The sequence below is a fragment of the Haliaeetus albicilla genome, chromosome 19, assembly GCF_947461875.1.
Source record: "Haliaeetus albicilla chromosome 19, bHalAlb1.1, whole genome shotgun sequence".
NCBI lineage: Eukaryota > Metazoa > Chordata > Aves > Accipitriformes > Accipitridae > Haliaeetus > Haliaeetus albicilla.
This window is the reverse complement of record NC_091501.1, coordinates 4,784,218-4,811,725: the sequence shown is the minus strand read 5'-3', so window position 1 is coordinate 4,811,725 and position 27,508 is coordinate 4,784,218. Positions and strand designations below refer to the sequence as shown.

The window sequence follows — 27,508 nt, the reverse complement described above, 5'->3', positions numbered from 1 at the left end:
CCACGGAATTATCCCCATCCTCTGTTGTATTTACTGACTTCTTAGCATCTGCCGGATCCAACTGGGAGCTGCCCTGCTGGTAATCAGCATCCCCCCGGACGCACTCCTCCCTGGCTGACTCAGTCGGCCGCCGTGCTTCGGCACAGCCCTTCCGAGCAGAGAAGCAATTGCTCTTTCTGCCCTGTCTGTCTAGAGCTCTCCCCCCAAGCCCTCCCGGCAGCTGAGTCACTTCCTTCTTTAAATCTGGCCTTAAATCTTCCTTTTCTCTTTGCTCTGTGATTCACTCCCTTTGTGAAGTGCTTTGCAGAGCTCCGGCTGGAAGATGTGGAACAGAGAGACGCTGCCGGTGCGAGACGTCCTCCTTGTCTCAGAGCCACAGCGGTGAGCCCCTCTCCAAGGGCTGGTCCCTGCGTTGTGCTAAATGGTGTCGCTTAGTATCAGTATTTCTCTTATCTTAGCATTTCTTTCAGCGCTACATCTGACGTAGTACTAGGAGCCAACTCCTGCCTGTGGGCGAGCGCGTGTAATTTCCTTTGACATCGGCGTGTGCCTGTGAGGGCACAGCTCTACCCTTTCCCACCCCATTTGATTAGATTCAGTAAGGGAGTCATTACAGGATCTCTGCCACTCCCCCTCGTCCCTTGTGGGATTTAAGGAGCACTGCTGTTAGAACTGAGCTGAAATGTGCTCGGAGAAAGGAAAGCTTCAATTTCTGCTCTGTAAGCCTGGAGATATTTCTAGTATAACAACTACACTCCTCAAATTTTTATATTAAGATTTATTATTTTTTTTTGTCCCTCACCTACTTATTTCCTTGGCCTTGGACCCTCTTATACTTAAGTGCCTCGCCTTTTCACAGTTTCCTGGTGTGGGAAAGGGTCGCAAACCAACAGGGTAGTTAAAAGATGTCATCATGAATTAGCCATGTGGCACAGCTGAACTTGGCTAGACCTGCTCCGGTTATCAGCAAAGCACGGGATAAAATTTGCCAAAGCTTTTAAATCCTGCTTTCAGCTGTGACTTAGGTAGTTAAGCACTAAATCCATTTCACTACCCTTTCAGCTTAGGCGTACGAATACTCAAGTTGCTGAGGCGCTTAGAAAGGTGTCCTGCGGGTGCCTTCCCCTGGGGTCTGGGCAGAAATGGGTAAGGCCAGGGACCAGACCTGGTTCTGTGAAAGTCTGGTGGCTTCCACAGGACAGTGGTGCCCAGGCCAGTGCTAGTGGTGTAAAAGCAAGTTAATGAAACATTTGGGATTGAATGGGGAGATTCAGTGGCAGACTGTGACGCTTCAGTGACTCTGTAAGGGAGGGTCTGTTTGTGAGACTGTTGCATGCAGGCTGCGCAGCTATATCTGTTTGTAGCTCTGGTTTTCTAAAACGTGACCGACGACCGTTTTCTAAACAGTGACAAAAAGTCATTTTCCAGTACAGTAAGTCTGCAAATGAAATGAAATTGTTATTGTAAAGGAGCTTTGTTTCTGTGGAGGGGATAGGGGCTATGGAGTTTGTTAGGAAAAGAAGACCTCTGGTCCAAGGAGAGGACTTTTCATTTTAACTAATTCCTGCAGGAGACATACCAATCAAGGAAATAAGAATTGCAGTTTCTAACAAATAGTGATAATCCTAAACTCTGATTTTTAATAAAGCTTCAGCAATCACATTCTTCAGCTTCAAAACAGGCAACTCTTGAGAACACCATAACATCTCTGTTGCATACTGATCTCACCTTGCATACTAAGCTACATTGCATATATTTGTTTTCTTTTGCTTAGAATGAAGTGATCAGCCAGCAGCTCTCTGTCATTTTCACTCATTGCTATGGACCCTACCCTATTCCAAAGCTCGTTGAAATTAAGCGCAAGCAGACCTCTCGCCTAGGTAAGTGTGACTTGAAGATACTCGTTGGTTCTCCAAGGAGAGTTGTGGGAAGTCTGCATCATTGACCGGGTGCTTGCGGGGCACAAGGCAGAGAAAAACCTGAATTTGAAAGGCAGAACTAGAAAAAGGAAGGGCCCCAAACTTAGTCTGACCTGAAACACCTGATGAAATTGGGAGGATCATCAGGTGCGTTAGAGTGGGACCGTAAATCTGCAAAGATTTGTCTGTGTTGCTAATTAGGCTGGGATCCAAGCCTGGGGCCAAGAGCCAAACGTCTGTCTGCATCTCAAACCGCCGAGGCTGGCTGCGGGCAATGCTGTGGCAGCACAGCCCTCCCAGTCCTGCTGACAGAGCCCGGGTTGCTTTAATGCGACCAAGTGAAGACCCAAGCAATTTTCCAGGACCCTCTTCCCCTTTGGCACGAAGACTTCCCCGCACAGGGAGGGGGACGTGATAGGGTATAAATGAGCGTAGGGCCCTCCAGCATCCGTTCAGCTGCAGTTTGCTTTGGGTAGCAGAGCTGGGAGGCTGTGCCAGCTCCTCATGGCGGGGATGGCTGGCTGTCATCTCAGCAAAGGTCGTCACGGACTTCAAAGCTTTGAATTCCCTTCGTCTGAACTCCACGTGGCTGTCTGGGGGGCTTCTGTCTCAGGCTGTCCAAAATAGCTTTATGGGCTTTACTCATTAAAAACAATATCATTTTACGCTATTGTCGTCTTTTGTCAAAACAGGAAAATATTCTGTACGTTTATGACCTCTTCCAAACTGAAGTTATTGGCTTTTTTTTTCTTCTTTTTGTGATTCTAGATCCCCATTTTCTTAACAACAAAGAGATGTCAGATGTTACATTTCTGGTGGAAGGAAGACCATTTTATGCACACAGAGTGTTGTTATTTACTGCATCCCCAAGGTAAAATATAGAGACATTTCTGGGTTTTAACAAAAATAGAATTTGATGTTGTGGGTTTGCTTGTTTCCTTTTTTTTGTTTGCTGCTGTTAAGATTCTTTGAGGGCTAGTGGCCCAATCTCCAAGTTTTTCCTAAGCAGAGCATCTCAACAACTTGATTCTAGTTGATCTGTGGGATGTTTAACAAGTGCTCCCATCACTAGATTCCTACCCAGTAAATGATCCATGCTTCTGGCCACACATCTGACTTCATTCCACTGAGGCACATTTGCATGGAGCTCATTGCTGCATACAGCTCTTAACCGTAGAGGAGTCTTAATATTTTGATTCTTAATAATCATTTATCCTGTGAGTGGCTAAGTCCTACCTTGTATTGGTGTAGGCAGTCTCCAGGAAAAACAAGCTACTATGACACAATTCATTGCCAGCTTTTGACATTTTTTAAATAAAATAAAATATCTACGAAACATATCATACTGTATCTAAAGGTAGTATTTATACTCTGTTCCCTGTGCTCAGAAGGCTGGACGTGGGTTATCCAGCTCAACCCAACCTTAAGGTTTGTTGCTCACAAACCTTATTTGTATGCAGCTTTATAATTAAAGGTGTGCTTTTAAATAAACATAGCTTGCCCTCCGTAAGGGCTTATTTCAAGACGTGGCAAGGACAAGCCACTGAGTTTGGGTAGTTTGAGCAATGTGGGAATTGGTGCTAGATGTGCTGCCAACCCAGAGCACAGAGCAAAGAGATTTGCATAAAGCAACTGCAGTATCTGACCCTGCCTTCAATTAAGAAATGGGTATTTTGGTTTAGAGCGTATTGGTGGAGGTACAAGCACGTTCCAAACTCCAACTTTAAACCTACTAAATTGTGTTCATAATAGAGTTTGACACTAGTAAAAGCAAATCAATTGTTATCCGTATTTTAATTAACAAGATGCAGTCGTGATATGGAAAAGGTTACCATCCAGCAAATGCTGGTCTTGATAGATAAGCCAAGCTTTTCACTACCACTAGAAGGTCAGATGAATTATCAAAAAGAGGAAGTACAAGGGCAGATGTTTCTGGCAGCGGATTCCCCATTTTCGCCTTCTGATCAAATGGGAATACCTGGTTTTGGGAAACAGATTCCTACATATGCATATGTCTCACATAAATCTGCAATTATTAACTTAAAATGTTGGGGTTTTTTTCTGAAACTTGTGTCTGAATTTCAGGTTTTGATAATCAGAGAACAGCAACCTATCCAGTTTTCTGTCCTGCCTCTTTTTACGCAATTTTATTGAGCCTGCATAGAAGCATTAAAAGTCTTAGCGTAGTTGTTTTAATATTTTGTTCTAAAACATTTTTTTTAAGCAGCACAATGGACATAGGCCAAAATTTATCTCCTTCAAAAAAGGTGTGCAGTTTTTAAATGTTGCAAGTCTTCCTAAAAGATCATGTTGCCTCTAAGAAAAAAAAAAAAGGAAAAAAAAAATTGTTTCTGTAATATGCATCATTACAGTATCTGAATTTCCTATGTACATTTTATTCTATTGTGATATTAGATGTGTTCTTCCAAAACTTCAAACTGAAATCTCATAAAAGAGAGGCTTCTTCCTTTCGGTTTGAACTTTATTTTATGTCAGTGTCTAAATCTTGATGCTTTTCGGTGACAAATCCATTCATTTCAGTGTACTGTTTTTGCAAGAGCTGATGCTGTCCTTCCACTTTGCTGTACTTTTTCACAGAGATAATTGGGCTGGTATTTCAATCTCGCTCCTTTTTATTTAGGTTTAAAGCATTGCTGTCTAGCAAGCCCTCATCTGATAGTACTTGTATTGAGATCAACTATGTGAAGTACCCCATCTTTCAGGTAAAGTCAGTTCTCACATTGAATTTGAATGGAACATATAATAGGAACATCGTACATGCCCTGTCCAAATTAGTACGTATGTATTTGATAAACACGTAGCTCAGAGTAGGGGTTTCATGAGCACAGGCTTCACCGCTGTTCATACACTAAGCTGCAGAGTGCTATTGATTGCAAATGTCGTGCCCGACCAGATACAATAGCATGCATTTCACTTACGTGGGCTATGCAGACAAAGCAGTGCATGTCAAGGTAAAGCACTTGAGTCTTTTTTCTCTTGTTGGCTCTTTCTGTATTTAATGGACAGGCTTGGAAGAGGCACAGTTCATTCCCTTCCTTAGCAGTATTGTGCCGTCAATTTTTTGCCGTGAAAATACAGAGCTTGCTTTCTGTACTTGTAGCGTATACGTGTATATGCTTCCTTTTATTTGAGTCAGAGCTCAGACAGTTCCATGTATCGACTGTTACCACTGCAGATAATTCCCAGCTGCCTACAATAACTTCAGGCTTGCTGGAAGCCAGCTGCAGAGGGATCTTAGCTGGCTGGTATTACAGTGCAAAGCCTCCGCCACTCTTTCTCATCATCCATGCGTGCCCACACAGAGCTGGGTGAAGGTGAGGGTGCCATTGCCAGGGAAGGAATAAGGGAACCACCATTACATATGCTATATTTTCCTGAATCAATAACGTACTGAACGTACTGGGAAATACATTGAAAATTCCGAATGAATTAATCAGCTTTCTGCAAACTGTTTGGAGCTTACCAGAAAGTCTGGACAATGTGGCTGGTGAGGGTTGAGATGTTAGACCACCTGTGAGAAGGAACTGTGCAGAGAGAGAGTAACCAAATATATCTTGAAATCGGGAGGTTTGGGCCAGTTTTGTCTACAAATCCTTGGTGGTGTTGGAGAGCCTCGGGTATTGCCTGCGGTCTTTACATCACCCCCTGTTCCCTGATGTCTTGGATTGCTTTTTATAAACACTCCCTTTGTTTTATTACAGCTGGTTATGCAGTATCTTTATTATGGAGGTGCAGAGTCACTCCTGATTAAAAATAATGAAATTATGGAGGTAAGAGACATTTATCTTAATTGCAGTGGGAGCAATGCTAAGTGATCTGTGTACTGTTCACCCAAGGGCACGTGGCCATTGGGCAAGGCGTGAGCACTCCTATAAGAGCCAGCAGTGCCTCACCCGGAGTGCCCAGGCTATCCGCAGTCCTGCGGGAGACACTCAGTCTCCTTCTCTGCCGGTCGCCCTTTATGGTAACTTTTCCCACTATAAAGTTGACTGTCAGAGAAGAAAGAGCAGAAAAATTATGGTCGTCAAGCAAACGAAGTATCTGAAATAAAAATATCTAGTTAGATGCTTTGAGAGGCTCTTTCAAGGAAATGCAAAGCTGATGTTACCAAAATCTGGAAGGAAGTCCCAGCAGCGTAGTGTACCATCCTCTCTCTCAGCCTGGTAGGTGCTCTGCTCCAGCTGGGCCAGTCAGCTGCTCTCTGCCACACTCTTAATTTGGTTTTATTAGCTCAGGCTTACATGTCCAGAGCTATTTCAGCAGCATAAAAGCATCCAGTTTGGTTCCTCACTCGGGAGAATTCTTGGGCATGTACCTGGCTTTAACCATGGGAGAAATCCCACCGGAGCCACAGTTCAGTTCAATTTCAAGCATGTGACTGTCAAATTTTCTGAATAAAACCGTAAGCTGCTCCCTGAGATACAGAGACTCCTTTGCCCCTTTCTCACCACATGTAAAACATCCAGTGCCGTTGTGCCCATCTGCGAAAGCCAAACCAAGCCAACTGGAGCTGACTGAGCCTTCAGCGTAGCCACACATCCATAACCTGTATGGATGTTAACTCATCCTCTTCCCAATACTGTGTGCTGTCGTTGCCAGCTATGATCAGCCTAACGACTCTAACTATACAGAAGTAAGAGATATTTGAGCAAATTCTCAATTCAGGGAGTCATTCAGGGAGTTTTGCTGTTGACAATCACCAAATTATGGCAGCCAAAAAGAATATGGGACAGTGAATACTAAAATCAGAGCTACTTAAACAGCTGGTAATCATCAGCATACAGATTATATAGTCTGCCACCGTGATGTTTTATTGTTGCCTACATTAGTTAGTCTGTCCCTATGACAATACTGCCTGGGGCATCCATGCAAGGCTTGGCTTTTACCAAAATACTGCTAAGCAGAAATTGGGAGAGACTCTTCTTTGGGGTACGAGTGGCCAGGGTGAAACAATTCTGATGGGTACAGGGACATCTGCAGCCACCCTGCTGGCAGCCAGAGGATGGAACTGGTCAGGACTGAAATTATCCCTCTCCAACACAGGCAGTGGATTTTTAACTAAGCATACCTGCACTGACTTCGCGAGCTTTATAGGAAAAGGTCACTGATTCTCTATTTCACTCATAGTTTTGAAAGAAGCTCCAGAATTTCTAACCCTTTCTGAAATAAGGACTCTTAGACTAGGCAGTGCAACGGCTTTATAGAGATGTGTGTGTTATCACCTAGGCTGTTAAAAAGCTTGTGCTGCAGTTCAGCTGGCTGCTTGCTCTACTTTTGTGACATCTCAAAACTTCTGTGCCTCAAGAATGTATGACTGATTGATTGATCTGTTGATAACAGATCTGGCCACGGTTCCTCACAGTTTAAAGTAATTACAAACCAGCACATGACTGCTTGAGCCACAGAGGCAGCTGGAATAGGATTTGGCTTTATCTTTCAAAACTGCATTTAGCAACTTGCCTTATTACAAATATGATAACAAGAAGCACCAGAAATACTCCACAGAAATCTTTGCTGCAATTCATAATTGGGGCCAGCTGGCTGCTATCACATCAGCACTGCAGATTTCCAGCACTTGGATTTATTTATGGGATTAAAGCAGAGCTTGAGCGGACTGCATAGGAGAAGTCAGAATAATGTCATGGAAGTTTCAGGGTTTTGTTCCCCAACGCTCTTACCTAGCAGCATGAGAACCCTTTTGGGATTCACAGGATAGCTTTTTGTCATGCAGTCCTAGATGATAAGGCTTGTATAAATGAACACCTTGGCTAAGAGACCTGGCTGGGTTAGGGCAAGGTGTTAAGCAATGGAGAACTCCAACCCGGCTTCCCAAGCCAGAGCAGAGAGCCAGAGACAATGACCTACCATGGAAAGACAGAAAGTGAAATCCCTTTTCCCTGCTGTAAAAGAACAGAAAGGGAGCAATAGGCGAAACCTTAGCACTACTGAAATCAGTTGGAGAACTCAAAATTTAAGCCATTTTCACCCCACAAGCTTCAGGTGATGCCCACAGTGTGCAGTGGCAGTGCAGGTAGCATATCCATGGGGTGGATACAGCACCGACGAGGGAGGTCAGGCAGAGTCCTGATGGCAGGAGAGCCGCGGTAATGCAACGATACAGGCACATGACACTAACATGAGTGTTAATCAGGTAGTGCCTTGCACCAAGCCGGTTCCCCCATTTGCATTCTATCCTGCTGTGTACCACTCCTTGGGGTCGTGGAGCCAGAGAGTGTTCCAGTGCCTGTGGCCTAGACATGAGCTTGCTGCTGCTCATGAGCTAGAGCAAGGAGCATATGGAGACCTGACTCCATTTTCTTGAGCCTGCTGAGATGACAGATTTGACGTTTATTGCCCCTCTAGATTTTTAAGACTGCCCAGCATGGTTATCCTCATCTGGTTTGAATTCCTCTGTACTCTTGGTCCGGGCACTTCTGCTGACATCCCCACATCCAGCCCAGGTGGTCTGTTTTCAGCCAGAGCTTGTGAAACAGTTGAACCCAAACACTTTTTCCCTGGAATGTAATTGCAGATCCCTCCTTGCAGAGTCATGTTTGCAAAGTGACCAAAGACTCTCCAGGTTGCCGTTTCCTTTTTCTCTCTCCTCCCACCCCAAAGTCGTAGACCTGAACAACCTGTAGTGGTCTCTCCATATACAGCTTCCCATGGTGTGATCTAGAGGGGACTGCAAAGGGTTGAAGCAACCAAGCGACCTTCTCATTCTGACTGTTTGTCAGTACTTTCTTGAAAACTGAAGCAGGGACAGAGAGAAAAATATAACGAAACAGTAAAGAAGAAAGCTCCGATTCTGTACGCTCAGGAGTTTTGACTATTTTCTTCCTTGCTTTTTTTTTTTTTTTAGCTTCTCTCTGCTGCTAAATTTTTCCAGCTTGAAGCTTTACAACGACACTGTGAGATCATTTGTGCAAAAAGCATTAATACAGAAAACTGCGTGGATATTTATAATCATGCGAAGGTAAAAATAACCACATATGCTTTTATGTTACGTGTCTGTTGTCATACTCATAGGTCAGTTTTATGATAAATAGTGATAGTTTGTTATTTTTTTAAGATTTGTCATTTACTGGGACTGAGTGGCTAGTAGGTACCTAGCATAGTGACAGTCCTAAACCATGTAGTGTAAGAGCAGCCGTGGCAACTGCTCACCCCCTTCTCCAAGTGCTTCAGACTCAATTTGCATGTACCACCATGTGGCAGACCTATCCCTTATCATGGCAACCCAAACTGCTGAGTTATTCAACAGGAATCACCTAACTGAATAAGACAACTCTCTTTCACCTTCCAAGCTGCATTTTCCCATTACAATTCCCTGTTTTCTCCTGCCTGAAGCCCACTGGGGTGATATACTCAATGCTGGTGACAGCTTGTCAATATATAAAAATGCCACATTGTCAAAGTGCAATGTCTCTGAGCCGTGCAAGGATGGTAATGAGAATTTTATGTCTTGGAGAGGAGAGATTCACAGCTTCTTATTGGAATCAAATTACTTACTTAGCTTATGAGGGGGCCTAAGTCATTAGGCATAAAAGCATGGCATTTTTTGACCTAGAAAACCTATTTTCGCTCATTGATGGAGGTGGTTGCCACATTGATTAGTTTCAGTTTTTCTCCTCCTCTCCTGTGCTTAGTAGTTAGACTTTCAGCTGGAAGATGGAGATGACACACAAATAGTTGCAATGACATATTTTTAAAGCATTCCTTAGATGATTTTTTTTCTGTAACTTACATGGTCTATACAAAAGATAAAACGGTGCAGCATGACACAGAGGTTTGACTGAACAGAGTAATGCTGCAGATTGCTCCAAACCCCTGCAGATCTGACCTCCATTCCCATCATCAGGTATTTCCTACAGAGAGTAGTAATGTTAGGTCTTGATGTACAGATAATGTGCAATCAGTGTTTGAAATAGCATAAAGTTCCACCTATAATATGAATAAGAAATTAGGTATATCTGCAGTTCCATTTATTGTAATAGGAAAAAAAACCAGCAGTGCAGGAATCTTTTGAAAAATATTTCATTTATCTTCTAGCTTATGTGGGAACTTCTCGATTTGTATTACTGTTACTAAAAGTAAAACGAATAATTTTGTTTTAAAATCACATGTTTTCTTTGAATTGTGAAACGGCTTGTTATTTACATCCTGATTGAAGAAAATTCTTACATGGAGCTTTAGACCTGTGTGAGGGACTTGTACGCTGCTGATACTGGGACTGAACAAACCCAGTCACTAAATCCAGCTCCTTGTTTGCCTGTAAGGGCCCCAGCCTGCAAGTTTTTTGCCTGCATCTCCCAGTGGAGGCAGTGGAAATGGTATACTTGAGAGGCTTTTACGGCCAGGGTTGTGTTTGCACTGACGCGGGTAGTGCATTTGCAGAGATAGCCAAGCTAGCTGTGAATGAAATCTTAACTTCTGGAATTAGTTAAGCCACATCACCCTAGAGCTCTGTCTGCGTGGGCTAATTTACCCCGCTTCCAGTAAATTACCAGGGCTAAGCTACATACTGCTACAGCTAGAAGGTTTCCAGGACCTGAACTCACACGTTTAAAGCTAGTTCAGGTACCTCTCTATTACGCTGTCTACAGAGCAGAGAAGACGCTTCATCTTTTTGCTCCCAGTCTGTGTGATGTGCAGGTGATTAATCTGAGCACAGATCGTTCTGCCCCGAGTGCTCCTGTCACACAGTAGCTTCATTTGTTTGTTATGTGAATACGAGATAATGCTATGTGGCGGAAGAGGCCAGATGGTCCTGATGAGCCAGGGGAGCTCACAAGCGGTTCAAGCACAGCTTGCCAGCCAACTGTCTGCTTTGCCATGTTGCTCTTTGAAGTGTGGAAAAAGCTCGTGTTAGACCGCTGTGAGGATGGGAATAAAGTGAGCAGGTACCGAAGCCAGGAACCACCACATCAGCCAGGAGCAGGTTTTGAGTACCTTGCTCCCATTGCAGGTACCATTTCTAGTCCTTGCTATTTTGCAAGCTCAGCTGTACCTGCAGGAGCTCAGGCGATGCTGAGACCTGCCTTTCCAAATGGAGAAGTGCAAGCAGGTTGGCCCAGAGACACATGGAGCGCGGTCTTTGTCATCGTGATTGAGAGAAAGATATGATTTGGTGGAAGCATAGCATAAAGTCAGAATAGATTTGGAAAGCTGTGATGGGGGCCTAGGTTGTAGAACAGTGTTTAGCAGGGTGGTGAGCTGTGTAAAAGGAGCTGTAGGAACAAGAGATTGAGACCCTGGGTTAAAGAGGTGAAGTAATGGTAGGAAGGTGAGACAATGTGGCTTTGGTCACATTTGCAATTTGAAAGCTGAACTGAGAGTAATTTATTACTCCGAGCTTGGAGCTAGCAGGAGCTGACCTGGGCAGGAGGATGGGCTGAGCACTGCTCTCTACACTTGCATGGCTTATCATTACACCTAGAGTGGAATATCACGGCTATACTCTTTGTATGACCACAGGATCTAGCCAGCGGGTGACTACCGGTATGGGTCACCCATCAAATGACCAGTACGGGTCATTTAAGGTTTGCTCATACATTTTCACTCGCACATTTGAGGTTTGCTCACGCATTACAGTATCCCTGCCTATTACCCTGACGCAGTGTCCAATGTAAGGGAGATACTGACCGCCCCAAACCACATGCTCCACAAACCTCCATTTCTTCTCAAAGCATGAAACTTTGCATGACAGGTTTCTGCAGTCATATGTCCCATCCTTGCTAAGGATGGCATTCGTGAAACTTGGTCTGTAGTGTGTTTTCCCAAACCTGTAGTTTTCGGGTGTAACTTTGGGCATGAAATCATGGGTCTGCTGAACTCTGTGGCAAAAATCCCACCAATTTCCAAGGAAGCAAAACTTCAGCCCCTGGAAGTTTGTCTCCTGAACAACGAGGGCTTTATAACATGGAATTGTTATCAGAATCATCAGCATAAAATACTGTTTGATTAACTCCTTCCCCTCCACGCATATATATCCATAAGTGTTACTGTGCCTGTCTGAAAGGCTTACTTTGTGTATTTGTTTGTGTGCAGCTCTTATGCACTGTATTTGCTGAGTGGGTTTTATCAGAATGGTTATCTTTCTCTAATTTCACTTCTTGTAGTTTCTCGGAGTGACAGAACTTTCTTCCTATTGTGAAGGCTACTTTCTAAAAAATATGATGGTCCTCATTGAAAACGAAGCTTTCAAACAGCTGTTGTATGACAAGAATGGAGAAACGTCTGGTCAAAATGTACTACAGGACTTACAGAGGACGTTGGCCACAAGGATTCAGTCAATTCATTTGTCTTCTTCAAAGGGCTCCATTGTGTAAAGCTGAGGAAGACGGTAACCCTCTAATAAAGACCCTGCAAGTTAAGTCTGCTGTTGCAGTTGCTTAATCCCGTTGCGGTTGCTTAAATGACTACAAAAAAAAAAAATTTAAAAATTCTACTTCGCATCCAAATAGTTCTGTTTTGGCCAAAGGTGCTGTGCTGGGACTGCAGCCCCATTTGGATGAGGGAATATAGAAAACAAAGCTCCTCTGTGTTTTTGAGCGAACGGGGTATAAGAGTATCCAGTGAATCGCTGTTGTACTCAAATTTTGAACACACGCACATCGTCGTGGAGCTCAATGCCAACAAAAGCCAGAACTCACATCAGTGAACAGCAGAAGCCCCTGCCTGAGCAGTGGTGCAGGGAAACACCCGAATTGACCGGTTAATCGTTTAAGGTGGATTTGTTCCAGTGTTACACATTTAAGAACTATATCTATCCTGGAGTCCATTATCTCGTGCATTTAAGAAATGTAAGAACTGTTATTGCTGTCGAGCAAAGATCAACTGTATTAGAGAGTGGGTAAGACTGTTACAGCTGAGGAAATATACTGGCAGATTTTTAAGGGTGGGAACTTTTTAAATTGTTCATAAAAAATAATGGGGTGGCCTTGTAGTTTAAAAACTATTTCTTAAGCTTAAAATTTCATTTTCGACAGAGCTGTGTTTGAGAATCTATGTAACATGTTTTGTTTTTTTAAATGGTAAAATGTACATTGTGTAAACATATATATGATCAAGTTTTGCTTGTATTCTTTCCTAGGGTGGTATAATCTTGCCTAACAGGCTATGGTTACACCAAAGAGGTACATTACCCAGACTATCTCTAATACAGTAGTGGGGGGGGGCAGGAGAACTGCATGCTACTCGTGATTTGGGGTTAAAAACAATGACAAACTCAACATGCATTTGCATGGTAACTGTACCTGTGAAATGTTACGTTTGTGCTTTGTTTCGCCAAGACAAATGCAATGTTACTTCTTGTCAAACTTCATTTGTGAAATTAGCATATTTTTTTATTTGGTGCGATTGGTTGTGATATGATACCCCTGGAGACCCTTCTCGAGATGCTGATTTCTGTTTGTTACAGTGAAGGGATAATAACAGATCTTTACTTCAGTAATGTGTTGATACTTTGCTACTGGCCAGAGATTGTGTCCAAGTTAGACTTTTTTAAATTATAATTAAATATGTACTATAGAATGATTTCTCACTGTATCCTGAGAATGTATAGGTTATCTACAATGCAGGGTTTGGGTGGGGTGGGATGGGGGATGTGATTTAATGTCAAAGCTTTGTTTCTTTTGCAGCATATTGTTAGCAAGACAAATCGGCTACGTGCCACAACATTCCTGATGCTCTGTCTCTGAAATCCACAGCAAGAAGTAGGCAAAGATGTTGCCTTCTCCATGGCAAAGAGACATTAATATATTTATTTTCTAGCATGCTGTTCAGAAACTGTGCCCAGTTCATAGACTTTAGAAGTTTTATTTTGACAGTGCATGTTAACCTCTTGTTCTTTTGTTGAAGTATCTACGTCAGGTGCTCTTCCATGCCGATAGCTTTTGGCATGCTCAGAGAACACAGTTTTGGCTTTAGTAATCAACACAGTAGGAAGCTGTTTTATGACTATGAGGTGTAAATCCTCCTGTGTGCTTCGTCTTTTAAAGCCTCTACAGTTCCTGCAACAAATTACAAAAATGTCTAAACTGTCATTAATGTCGCAGAGACACAGTGTGTCAGTCAATTAGACTTTTTTTTTTCTGCATAGTAGATGTTCACACAAAATGTTGTCTGGAACATTTAGGTAATGGCAACTTCTATGTGAATGTTGCGATCTTAGAGAAGCGAGACCATGGTTGATGCAATAGCAACACGCAGGGGTGCTTGTGTCATTTGGTGTGGTCCTCATCCATGGAAACCCATCCTTTCATGTCAGTGATAACTAGATAGGAGCAGACCTCACCCCACAGCTTCATGGTTTAAAATAGCAAAATTTTTCAAACAATAATCATGATACTAAAATTCTTCCCTTGGGTACATGCGTAGTGCCCAACGAAGTCATCGGGAGTTGCATACGCATATATCTGTAGGCAAAATGGCTTTTATCTGGGGAACATGCCCACAAGTATGCTTGTGGATAGTCTGGCATCTAATGCTATAATGATAGCCACGGGTGTTGTGCCCCTGTTTCTAGCTCAAATACTAACTGTGCTTTGGTAAGGGGATGTAGAGTCCTGTGTGCACTTGCTGCCCCTGGAAGGTGACGTCTTTTGAGCATTTTGTAGGAACCTGCCTGGACTCATTAGGAAGGAGACGCTGGTAACCGTGCTAGTTGTTCTTCTGATGAGTTGAGAGTATCTGTGGTAACATCTACTGGTTTTCTTTCAGAGGTAAAGGGCTTAATATGTCCTTCGGTGGCCGTACATGAACGGAGTGGTCAGTGTGTTTGGGCACTCAAAGGCAAACACGAGCCAAAGGCTCTAGGGACAGAGCGCAGCTGCCTCCGAACACGCGCTGCGCAAGTCTGCCAGCAGAGCTGCATCAGCCCGTGCATTCGTGTGTCCCGTTGCTCCTTCGGAGGCTTGTGAATCTGGATGGCTGAGTACAACAGAAAGCATGGCACCTGCTGCTGCCGCGAGATCTGCTTTGCTGGTGTCTAGCAAATGGTAGGAGAGAACAAGCCCCAAGAAGCTATCGTTCAAAGCTGTTACAGGAAGAGATTGCGGCTCTTGATTTATAAGGGAATAACTTTTGCCCTTCAGAACACTGGTAATCCCAAAGTCATAGATGTATAGCTGAAAGGAACCTTAAAAAAAACAATCATGACTTTCAATTCTTATTCAACCTGTGACCCCCATCACTTTTGCCAGCGGAAGAGCCAGCCCCTGTGTAACCCTGGCATTTATTTCTCCTGGAAGTAGTCAGCAGGCCTTTGTGGATCCACAGACCAGAGTTTGAAAACTCCAATTTTAGTCCACCTCTCCTGCTGTGAGGCTGGTGAGGTCTAGCTGAACCACACCAGACAGTGTGCAGCTTGCAGGCTTTTCAAACGTCCAGCAACAGGCATCCATGATCTTCACCAACCTCATAATCAGAAGGTTTTCCTAAGAGACTATTTGGAATTTTTTTTACTGCAAATTGAGCCACTTTTCCTTCAAGCCCTGATTGACAGGAGGAACAGATGATCTTACAAGATCTTCTTACAAGATTATTCTATGTATGAGAGGAATTATCCTACTTTCCTAGTTCCTTTGCTGGTATTTTCTAGGTCTCTGATTTTTGCTGGCATTCCCCTCATGACTCCCCAATTTCCCCAAAATGCAGTACTCCCACAGGGGTTTTATACAGTAACAAGCAAAGCAGAGTAACTGTCTCCTGTGGTTTATGTAAAGCATATCAGAAAATATATCCTGCAATATTTTCTACAAGAACATCCCATGGCTGACTTTGATCTAGTCTGTCTTCTGTTATAATTCCTGGGTAATTCACTCACTGCTGCTTTCCCAGGACTTCGCATTTTTATTTGTGCATTTGTTTACTATACCTTCCAAAGTATAACACTTTCAACTTGTCTTTAGTGCATTTGTTCTGCTTTAATTGGGGCAATTTCCCCACTTCATCAAGATCAGTTGCAATTCTGATCCTGTCTTCTAGCCTGTTTCATAATCTCCAAACTTTATTGTATGTGGCTTCATGCGTGGATTTTTCATTCCATTTATCTGGGGCTGAGGGGGAAGGGCTCTGTTGTCAATTTAATCTAAAAAGCAGTGTGAGTTTCGGCGGGTGCCCATGAATACCGTCACTATCAGATAAGGCTCTTTCCAGCAGAGCATTTTATTAGCATTTTTTTAGAGAGATGTTGTTACCATCTTAGAAAATAAAAAGCCTTCCACTTCTTTAGTCTTTGTATGAGTTGCAATAATTTACAAATTTTGAGGGAAAATATTGCCTCCAATCTAGGTGAAATGGAAAAAAATACAACGTCATTAGAAAAACTTGTGATTTTCTTTTTCTTTCTTTCTTTCTTTTTTTTTTTTTTGTTTAATCGTAACTTTCCAGCCTGTAATGTGTGGAGGGCTGTTTCGGTTCCTTTCCATCTGTCTTTTTTATATGAATCCACTGCTGAAATATTTGAGGACTTATAGGCATCCTGCCCCTGCCTCACTGCAGATCTTTCTTTCTGCCTCTCTACAAGGGTCCTCCCTTAGTTTCCAGAATTTCCTCACATTTTCACTTTGCCTCACGTGCTGCCAGTTTCCACACTTCCCAGTTTTTTTTACTCTAGAGCCCTGCTGGATCCCTTCCCAAGCCCAGAAAGGGTATCTGTGTCCTCCTGAATGGGCGATTTTCCAATAATTGTCTTGAGAGTTGGGAAGAGAAAAGGATGGGGAATGTAGGAGGGCAGAGGTTTTAGACATCACAGAGAAGGGCTGGTATTCTTTTCACGACAAATTTCAGCACTGTCTACTTGTTTCTCAGATTTTCCCCTGATATATTCCTTATGCCTGCTGTCCTCTAAACACAGCTGGTGGCCAGATGCTCTCCATTCTGGAAAAGGGCCAGCTTTCTTAATGGCTAAGACTTTTTTTTCCCCAGCTAAAACTTTGCCTGCTTGGTCTCAGCTTCGGAGTAGATTTGTGCAAATGTCTGTTAAGACAGGGGAAACATCTTTAAAGAGGTGTGAAGGCTTAGTAGCCAGGCTTCTATTGGCACCAATGAAAGCTGCTTGCTGAATCCTCCACATGCTGCTTTTGACACTGAGCCTTTTCGTATTGAATATCCACTGGCTTCATACCAAACATTGCACAAGTCCTGGATGGGCTGCAGTGTGTGGTGTGCTCGGGGCTTTCAGAAATTCTAGTTTTGTTTCAGGGCGTAGCACAATGTGCTGCTTTTTGAAGATTAAAAGAAAAAAGGGAATTCCTCAGTTTGTACTGAAATAAAGTGCTCTGAGGTGGTGCAGTTAGAAAAAAGAAAGGGCATCTCTTCTTCCCCCCTTGTACCTATCTAAAATTAGAGGAGGGTTCTGTAATGGCATGCAGTGCAACTCTAGGTCTGTGAGGACTCAGGCATACAGGATCCTGTTTAAGTGGGGTTCTTGTGTTCAGGAAAAATACAGGTGGTGTTAAAGTTCACACAGCCACATACTCAATGCAGGGCTCAGGCCATCCTAGAGCAAAAGCCACTCCTAGTATTCTTTGTCTGTGGGTTAAATCCTAGGAGAAGCTGAGAACCTGCAGAACTTGTCGAAGTCAGCTGCAGGTATTTGGTGTCCCTCAGGAGCTGACTCTGTCTTGAAAATATTGCTGCAAGATGACATCCTGAAGCCTGCATTCACTAAAGCTGCCTCTGAAGTTAGTGGATGAATTTTTTTTTTTTTTTTTGAAGAATGAGAGTTACCTAAAGTCAAAGACTTGAAGATAGTTTGTTTGACAAAGTGTCTTTCATGTGAGGCTCTGCAAGCGCTGTACAGAAATGAAGGGCCTGATGTTGCTTTTGTCCTCTGGCCCAGAGATGTTGAAATAGATAAGCATTTAAAAAGCTGCTTAGGATTTGTCCTAATATTTAATACACCAGCTTGCAGAAAGTTAGCCTTGAAATAGCATTCAATAATATCTGAAACCCCCATAGACGAGCACATCATTAATTTTAGATGTCTGCCTACAAGCACATTTATATCTCTAACTCGCAGCACTTCCAATCACATCTTCCATACATTTATAACAAAATTAATGTTTTGTTATTTTTTAACTTGTTATTTATTTTGAGGTGGGGACTGTTACCTTCAGTGGCTGAAAACTGAGGCTGCCCACTGACCAGATTATCACATTTTCAGTAGAATTGCACCTGACCTACCATTTATAACTGGCCTCCAAGGGCAAAAAATAGCAAAGCTGAGTCTTCAGCTGTGAGTCAATGAACCGTGAGTTCAATGAGACCGCTGCTGAAAACATTACAAATGCAATGCCCAAAGCAGAAGGAAAATCTGGAAACCCGCAGAAGCTAATGGCCATTTGTCAGCTGCCTTCACTGAGCCTGAGAACTGGGGAAGCAAGCTCAGTGTGGATAGGAGGGGGGTATTCACTTTCTTTTGGTTGCCATTAAACTGTCATTCTTTCGGCTTGGTTCAAGGTTCCTTGCATGGAACAGCCATGGATGGCCTAGTGTTTGTTTATCTTAGGTGCATGCAGAGGGCTCAAAATGTGGTATCTCATGTTCTCAAGTCAGTAGTCTCAGTACATGATGCTTTTTGTGCTTTGCTTGGACTGCTTGTCACTAAAACACCCAGGAGACATGGCAGCAACTTACAAGAGAGGTTGCATTGTCTGGATAGGTTAAATTCTACAAACGTCTTGTGTTTTGCAAGCTATGTTGTTTAGCTGACTAAATCTGTCCACCTGATTGTACGTAATGTACCAGAACAGCAATTTTGGTGTTTGTTTTCCTTTGGAGAGGCATTTTTCATCCTTCTTCAGGCTTACAGTTTTGTTCTTTCATCCTGAAGAGATGACACTGTGTGAACGGGCATGCTTAGATTAGGCACAGGTTTCTCTCTCTGTTGGATGGCACGCTAATGAAGAGGTCTTGGTAAGGGAAGATGATTAGGTACAAGAATTTGAATGTCTAATCCCAGATATTTGCCTTAGATTCCAGAGGCATAGTGTTCCCCTTTTCCTGCTTCATTTGTTCTCCCAACTCAGAGCTTCCATGAAATCAGAGGGGAGGGCAGAAGGCAGCGCAGGAGGAGAGGAGGAAGCAGCCCCATCTCCCAGCCCTTGCTCGGCATCCCCAGCCAGCCCAGTTGGCACTGGTCTCTTCAGAGCTCACACAGAGGGTTTGCTTGGTCCCACTGCTCAGATATGGCCATGGAGCTCTAGCAATTGGTAGTTTTTCTTTGTCCTTATAAATATCTCCAGTGCCGCAGCTGCAAGATCAAATTTGCCTGAACCCCTTTGTGTGTGGTTAACTTTGGTCTTTCCACTTCCCATCATCTCTGCTGCTGTGTTTTCATTAAAACTTCCATTACTCGGCTTTGCCCAGCACAGTGAGAGGCAATCTTGTTTCTTATTGCCTTTCTAAAGCAAACAAAGACAGGGAAAAAAACTCTCTGAAATACCCAATCAGAAATCATTCATGGTTTAAAATAAGCCACATTAGAAAATGGAGATGCTCAGACACACACAAAAAAGAAAGCCACGTTAGAAAAAGCCAGTGTGTTAGGAGGTCATTTTAATTAATTAAGGTCAAAGCCTTTACACCTCATATGTTCTGGCAGGGATGGATTAACATGGTTCAAAACATCTGGACTTGTTCAAGCCACAGGTTCAAGAAGAGTCCAGCCTTACCCTTTCCCCTTCCCAGCAGTGGATAAATTGACTATCCTATAGCTTACTACGTGAGAGGCTTTCAAATGAGCCTTTCCAAAGTCTGGTTCTCCCTGTTCTGCGTAGCTTTTGAAGAGCTCACAGCACATCTGCGGGCTGAGATTTGCTCCTGAGCACGGTCGAAAGCCCCTGTGCCCCAGCGCTGGCTGCGCCTCACTGGGGCAGAAGGTAGGAAGGAGCACAGGAAGCCCCTGGAGCCTCATCAGAGGGAAAGCTGCTTCCCCAGCATCCAAGCATTCACTTGACCAAATACCCTGCTTCACCTGCTCAAGCCTGGGTAGACCACTGATAGACAAATTTGGGACAGTTGGTTCAATACCTTGGGAACTGATTTTTGCCTTGCAATTATTGAGCCAGTGACTAACTGTGCCATTTGGGGACATGGTAAAATGTGCGGTCTTCCTTGAGTTGTGAGTTTATGTCTATCCATTGAAGAATACAAGGACTAAAGGAAAGTATCTGAGAGCTTTTTGACCTCATGTTCCTGGCTAACTTCCAATTAATACTAGAAAAACTCGACCTATTTTAAGTCCCATCAGTACATTTTGACCAGTGTGTTGCTTCCGGTCCGTATTTCTCTGAGTGTTGCAGCTGCTGTACAGCCGTATGTGCTGTACCAGTGGGGAGTAATGATGCCTGAGCATTATGCATACAGTAAAGTAAATCCCACTCTGCAATGCAGGACATTCCTTCTACTTATCTCCTCAGCATTATGTGGAAGGTTGAATAATGCATCTCTGGTGTTTAAAGCCCCAAGATAAGGTCAATGCTCTCTTTCCCCACTCTCTCTTCACTCTGCCAGCTTACCACACAGCAGAGGGATCCGGATCCTGCGTTTTTTGAATCATAGTGAAGACCAGTAGGAAAAAAACCACAGGAAATACAACATTCTCTCACACACACATACACATACCCAGTAACAGGTGGGCTACTAGAGTGTCCTTGAGTCTCGCTCACCTGAAAGCTTGTTATAATGCCATTTGTGCATTAGTTATCCTCAAAGCAGACTTTTGGTTAGGTTGAAGTCTAGAAAGCATCTCAAGTGGCATTGTAAAATAATTTGTTCTGTATCATCCAAGCCGTGCATTTTCTGCTTCTTTGTGGGTTTTGGTGTTGTGTTGGCTGTTTTGGGTTTTTTTTAGGGAAGAAAAGGTTAAGCATATGTAATGCTTTGGATTTTCTGTCCATAGTTATCTTTGTGTGTTTGTATGTGTGAGAGAGAGGGAGAGAGAGACGGACAGTAAATAGATCTACGGGATATGTTACAAGGCGTGAAATCATGTTTGTAGTGAGTTTTCTTGTTAATGACAGTCAGCCTTCCTTGATGCTAGGCATTAATGTAGTATCCATTAGTGCAGCTAAACCTCCCTCTGCTCCACTTTCCCAACTGGGTTTCATTTTGTACCTAGTTTAGCATTTATAAATATTTGATACAAAGTTCAAGAAGTAATTTACATGTTAAATGAAAGATATATGAATGTTCTAGGAAAAATACAAGTTAAGATGCTACTATAACATCTTTCACAAACCAAACATGAAAGCATGATGAAATTTTCCCCATTAAAATCACTGGAAGCCTTTTTATTGATTTTTCTAGTCTGTGGATTAGGTCTGTTTTCCATCTCTCTTTCATACTATGTCACCTTTAAAGTCTTTGCACATCTTGCACTTTCCAAGCCGAATGCATATCTGTAATTAGAAAGCACAATCTTGATCTTTAAATGGGGAAGCAATCCTTCCTCTGTCATCCACTTCTGAAGGGCTGGTTTTGTATCTTTATGTTTACCATTGAAAACAACAGCTGAATGGGGAAATCCCAGTGCGAGCATCCTGAAAAGATGAAGAGCTAGCACTGTCTGTGGGAAAACTCTTTGCTTCCTTCCTCCCTCTTCACATCCACTCCCACTTGTCCCTGAGATGTCTTTGGACTTAAAGCTAGAAAAGAAAAATGAAAATAAGAGGAAAGGATATGCTAGCAATAAGATGGTTTCTAGAACAGTGCAGAACCATCAAGTGTAATCTTGGCTTTTTGCAGGTTTTAGGCAGACTCCTAATTGCATTTGTTACGATTGTTATGAATTTGGGTTTGGTTTTTTTTCTAGCAGAGTAGTTTTGTTTGCTGCTGTCCATTGTTGGGGTTGTATGGGAAGGTTTCACTTCATTTTTATTGAGAAACACATGAAAGATCACACAACCCAACAGTAATCGTCAGCAAACACAGAGATATTGTCCTCCATCCCACAGCTGTAGCTTAAATGCTGGTTTGTGGCTTCACAGGCATGTTTGAGGCATCTACAATTAACAACACAGGTGAAACTTTCTTCCCCTTTGCTTATCCATTTATGATGGATAAAAATAAAGTAGCAGAGAGTCAGAGTATAGACAATAGGATGGCAGATGTTTTTCAATAGAGTATAGCTAAGAAATACAAATGTTTCTGGAACCAAATATTTTTCCTCAAAAAGACAGATAGACATCTGTAGCTCGTTCAAAGATGTCAGTCTCTCAAGTCTGTTAGATGCTTTTGAAAATTGCCTGTTTCATGCTGTTAATGTTCCAGAGCAAACCATTCCACTGAAGACACTAACTGAGGGTGCTCTGAAACAAGGTAGAAGGGAATGTATTTATGGAGCTCAGCCATAATTTGAAGCAGCAGCTTTTATCCACTGTGTCCACAACTTGAACTTTATTTTAAAATGTGTGTTTGTATTTAAATTCTTTTGATTTTTTTTTTAATTACTGTTTTTAAAATGAACATAAGTTTCCCTGGAGTATAATGTATTCAGTGAGCAAGATCAGAAACCTTTACGTGTTCTATCACATAATCAGGTCTTTAGCATAAAGGTTGGGAAAACTCTGAAAGCATCTTCTTGAAGCGCACTTTAGGCTATCTTAAACCCCATTCTGTCTGATGCTGATCCTTTTAAAATCTCCAGTGAGATTATGATTCATTTGTCGTTGCTAGATGTCATTTTAACATTGTTAACACTGTACAAAGGCAGGGCAGCATGTGAAACCAGCAAGTTGGTTTTTTATTATTGTATTACTCTGAAAAAGAGAAAAACTAACCAGATCTTTGTTTCTAGTGTGAAATACTCTCCTTAGCTTGAGAGGACATGTGCAAATCCTCTGCTTTGAATGCCTCATTATAATCAAGTTACAAAATGGAAGAAAATGGTATTAGGAAAAGATTTTTGAGAAACTTAGCTCCAGTGGTGCAGAACATGCACTTGTTAAGTCTGCTCTCTCTCTCTCATGAAGTCAGTGGGAATCTTTAATGGGAGTTACTGCAAGGCTGTATGGTTTTTTAATGCACTAGCAGATATAATTTCCCATCCAGTCATCTGCACAGTTGTGGTTGGTACACCATAAAGGCTGAAGGCCAAATCCTGCTGTCATTGCACACAGCAGCCCTACTTCAGCAGGGATCGTAAACATGTACTTATGTTACATGAGTTAGTTGCACAATTTTGAGGTTTTTGCTGAAGAGAAATGGGAGAGGGTAGGCTTTCCTTCTGCCTGTTGATCACAGGCTTTGCATTTCCAATGACTTTATTAGAAGCATCATATATTTACATGCTGCAGAATGAGGCCTGCATGGGGTGGGAAAGATTTTTATGAGTTTAGACCTGCCTAAGAAAACATCAACCGTTCTAATTTTAGACAAGTTGCATTCCATATCCGTCTGTTTAGTGGATCAGTCTGATGTTTACTGCTTAGTAAATTACATTTAGTCTCTTTTTTTAAGTTTCCTTGAGGGCTTTGCCTGCCATCAGCTAGTGTAAAATAGTGCCAAGGACTTCCAGACATACCCTTAGAGCCAAACTGTGCTAGCTTCACATACCACAGTCCCATCAAAAGCAATGAAAGCTGGACTGGGCACATGAACTGCAACCCCACCCCACCCCCCCCCCCCCCCGATGTCCAGTTACATGTCCTGCCTCGCTTCGTAGAGATTGATGACTTCCTGGAAAAAAAACCACATGGTGCCAATTCACCCCAGTTAAAAATGTATCGAAGTCAAGGAAATTATATTAGACATGACTGTAGTCTACCAATTCCCGTCCTGTGCATAGGCAGAACTCCAAGGGAAAGTAATGGGAGTTTCCGTTACGGAGTTTGCAGAACGAAGCCTACGTAATGAACTATGACAAAATGTCAACTTTGTGTAAACTCTCCTGGTGGGTGTGTATAAAGGTTTTTAAGAAATCTTCGTTGGAACACACCAGAGAATAATAAACTTGCACCTTCATAGAATAGCTTTATATGTATATACTCTATGTAAATTTTAAACCAGAGGATACGTGTCATTCCTTGTACATATCTGACTAGAACGGTGGCAGTGCTGTGCACTGCTGTTTAGGAGATCCAGATTCTCCAGTCTTGGGTTTCCAACTGTAAAGGCTGCAGGAGACTGCTTGGGACCAGCCAAAACATAGGATGGATAGATGCTCACCACCCACTGCTTAGAAATGAAGGAGCAGGAATTGGAGCAGATGTTGGCTATGGAGAAGATTGCTTGCCTCCACTCCTGGCTAAAGGACAAGTGCCTCCTTTGCTGTCGTCTCCAGCAGAAGTGATTTATGGTCAAAGAGTGTGGAAAACATTCAGAGCCCTGCTTGGATCAGTCTTTCATAGGGGTCTGAGCTTATAAGGAACCCACACTGCTGGTGTAACATGGGAAGGTCCACGAAAAAGCAGTGTGTATATACATCTACCTATCTGTCTGTCTGTTATCTAATAGCCCAGTGTTTCTGTATTGAATGGTTTCAGTAACCTGTAAACAAGTGATTGCTCCTGTTGTGTTACTGCTTTGAAGTTCTTTGCATGCACTCTGGCATATAATTCTTTAAGAAGAGAAATTATACATATTATATATATATATTGTAGCTTGCAAAATATTCATGTTGAAGAGCCATGTTTTGTGCAGATTGTACACTTATGTTGTGAGCAATATTGCAATATGAACTTTTATTAGTTGTTGGCATTAAAACATGTTTTTATTGATAGTAAATTTGTCACATTATTTTTGAGCGTATGTATGTATCCCAAGCTTTCAAACTCAGGCATTAGATCAACTACTGAAGGAGACTTTTTCTGTGCAGTAGAAATAGCCCAGGCTTTCAGTAAATAGGCAGGTATGCGAGTCCCATTCTGTTTAACACAAGTTGCAAGGCTGATTCTTCATGCAGTTTATCAGGCCAATACTTCTCTTTTGTCAGTGCTGGAATTCGTGTTTGGTATGAGGATGCTGTTGCCCTCATTTATAACAGAACTAAAACCCCAACCTTGCAAAACAAAGTGCTTAACTCCTACTGCCCTCTGTCTCTGCAGGTGCTTCAATATAAATACAGTGAGGACTTAAGAAACTTCCAATTTCCTGCCAGATAGCCAATGTTATATTTTCAGATGTTCATGCTACATAGTTTTCAATTTAGGGGCTAGATAGAAGTGTAATACCACTATGGCTTTAGGAAAGCTACAGTGTTTGGAGCTTGACCTTGAAACTTTTACCTGATTTCTGAACATCATTGGTGGCTTTGTTTGCTCAGTGTTTACCTCTGAGAAATGTATGCTATTGATTTAAATGTTTAATATATTGACTGCCTTTTTTGTATATTTGTTATCATAAAGGTTTGGTTTAAATGCTAACAATTGTGGTCTATTTTCAGACTTTAAATAACATATGGTTCTGTATTTGGAAGGCAAAGTTATTAATGAATATAGCAATTTGGTATTTTATTCCTATTTTATACAGCTGCCCCCATAGGTTATTATCAGATGGCAATGAATATTGCTGAACAGCAGGTGGAACTCCTTTGAGCGTGTTTATGAGCCATCTCTGTTCAATAAAAATTCCATTGTTTTCTAGCCTAGGAAGTGGCTGCTGTGAGTGTTTTTGTTGTTTCTTCTCCTCTTCAGGTGTTTCTCAATGTATTTCAGACAGCAGCAGGACTGGGCTTCTCCCAGGAACCATCTCCCAGAAACCACACGCATTCAGGATTTTACATCTGGAAGTCCTGGTGCTGTTTTCCCCCATACAGTGCTGTCAGCATGGTTGCTGTGCGTGTGAAGAAGTGACACAAAGTCTATTCCCAAAACTTCTCTCTGAGCCCTGATCTGGCAAAAAATGGGCATGTAAGACCAGGGAATGGAGCTCCGTGGTGCTTAAAATTAAGCATCTACAAATGCATCATAGCCAGACAGTTTGGATGCATGAAGACCCAAAAGCCTGGAAGTCTGCTTCATTACACAACATTGCTGCAAGTGCGTACAAATAAGTTGCAAGTGGGTATCTCAAAGAGAAGCTGGAAGTAAACAGAGGGAACTGATTAACTTTGGCATGAGCGTAAAAATCAGGCTTTGAAAAATATTTTTAATTTAGGGTTTTTTAATTTTTTTTTAATTAATTTACAATGTTTTCTGTCTTTTATGTTTTACTGGATTTGGGGTCGAGTCCTTTCTTCATAAAGTACTAGATTATTAAGAAACAGGTTGGTCCAGGAGGCAAAAGGTGGTACCATCTTTTCAAGTATGGCCTATATGTGAGTTGTGGGAGTGACACATGGCTCGCACCAGACTGGGTGACTGTCCAGACCAGGATCGAGGCTCTGTTGAATCCTCGAATCCTTGAAAAGCAGCTCACAGGAAACCCTACACTTGTCAAAATTTGGTGAGAGATTTAGGTCCCCTTGCCTGCCTCCCCAGTATCTGGAAAAAAAACAAAGCAAGCTTCACATGTAGCAAACTGGGATGATCTGTCTCCTTTCCCAACCAGTGATACCAGAACAATTTAAAAACATTATTTCTGGGCATCTGAGTTAACTCTTCACTGAGAAAAATAGGGAAGTTCAGCTATAATTGCTAACACCGTTCCTCTTGGTTCTCCATAAAGTCATCTATGGTTTTGATACATTCAGTTCACATTTTTTGAGGTTTTCCGGACAATCTTAACGTGTAGAGATTGAGGGCTATGGCACACGTTCACTGAGCTAATTAAGGTTTAGGATAGTCTTGTCCACTGCTGTGTTTTCTCCTCTATGGGGCAGAAATGGGCAGCAATGTCTAAACCACCACTGCTACATACTAGGGCTCACCTAGAGGAGCCTCAGGTTTTGTCCTGAGGCAAAAGCACTGTCAGAAGTGCTTGATGTAGGTCTGCTGATGGAATCAGTAGTGGAGACATCTGTGTAACAAAAAAGATCATTGTATGTCTCAGTTTGACTACTTAGAAAGTAACAGTAACATTTAAACCACTCAGTAATATTTTTTTTAAATCTGGATAGTGGCTTATACAGGCGTATTTCTAGGTGTGTAGCAGTATCAGCCAAATTTTTCCATGTCAACAGAGCCTTATATTTTAACGAACAAATCTGCAGTGGCTTTAATTTTGTCTAATGAGTGTTTCAAGGAAAATGTTGTTCCAGAGTAGGTGTGTGGGCTGGGTATCGCTAAGCTTTGCTATGAAGATGTAGGACTACAAGGTAAATGATGTCTGTGAACCTGGGCACATATCCTGGCAGGCTGCCATACCCAGCACCACCCTACTGCCTGGCTACCTTTCTAGAGCTTATCAGCCCCGCTGCTCTACAAGCCCAGTGGCTTGTGTAAGAAGTTGGGGTCTCCTCCTGGAATAACGAATATTTTAAGCAACCAATACTGACCCACATACTTAGACATGGAAGAAATAAAGATGTGCCACCACTGAGACAAACACTGTCCCTAGTGTCTCCCATTGGTCCCATGGTGCTGGAGGGGTGAGAGTCCTCAGGTATTTTGATGTGTCCATCTGCCCTCAGAGGCGTGATGTAGCCCTGCCACACGTACACGTGCCACTTCTCCCAGTGC

The 27,508-nt window shown here is 42.5% G+C and overlaps 1 protein-coding gene across 4 annotated transcripts in view; it reads left to right on the top strand.

The window, feature by feature from the left end:
* The window catches only part of ABTB3 (ankyrin repeat and BTB domain containing 3), a 188,791-nt gene extending 163,251 nt beyond the window's left edge, over positions 1-25,540 (top strand). For all 4 annotated transcript variants that reach the window (XM_069807377.1, XM_069807378.1, XM_069807376.1 and 1 more), the window contains 6 exons: positions 1,775-1,880; positions 2,688-2,790; positions 4,561-4,642; positions 5,642-5,710; positions 8,803-8,916; positions 12,062-25,540. In XM_069807377.1, coding sequence (XP_069663478.1) covers positions 1,775-1,880; positions 2,688-2,790; positions 4,561-4,642; positions 5,642-5,710; positions 8,803-8,916; positions 12,062-12,271 — 684 coding nt within the window. In that variant the 3' untranslated portion in view covers positions 12,272-25,540. The remainder of the gene's footprint in view (positions 1-1,774; positions 1,881-2,687; positions 2,791-4,560; positions 4,643-5,641; positions 5,711-8,802; positions 8,917-12,061) is intronic.
* The last annotated feature ends 1,968 nt before the right edge of the window (positions 25,541-27,508 follow it).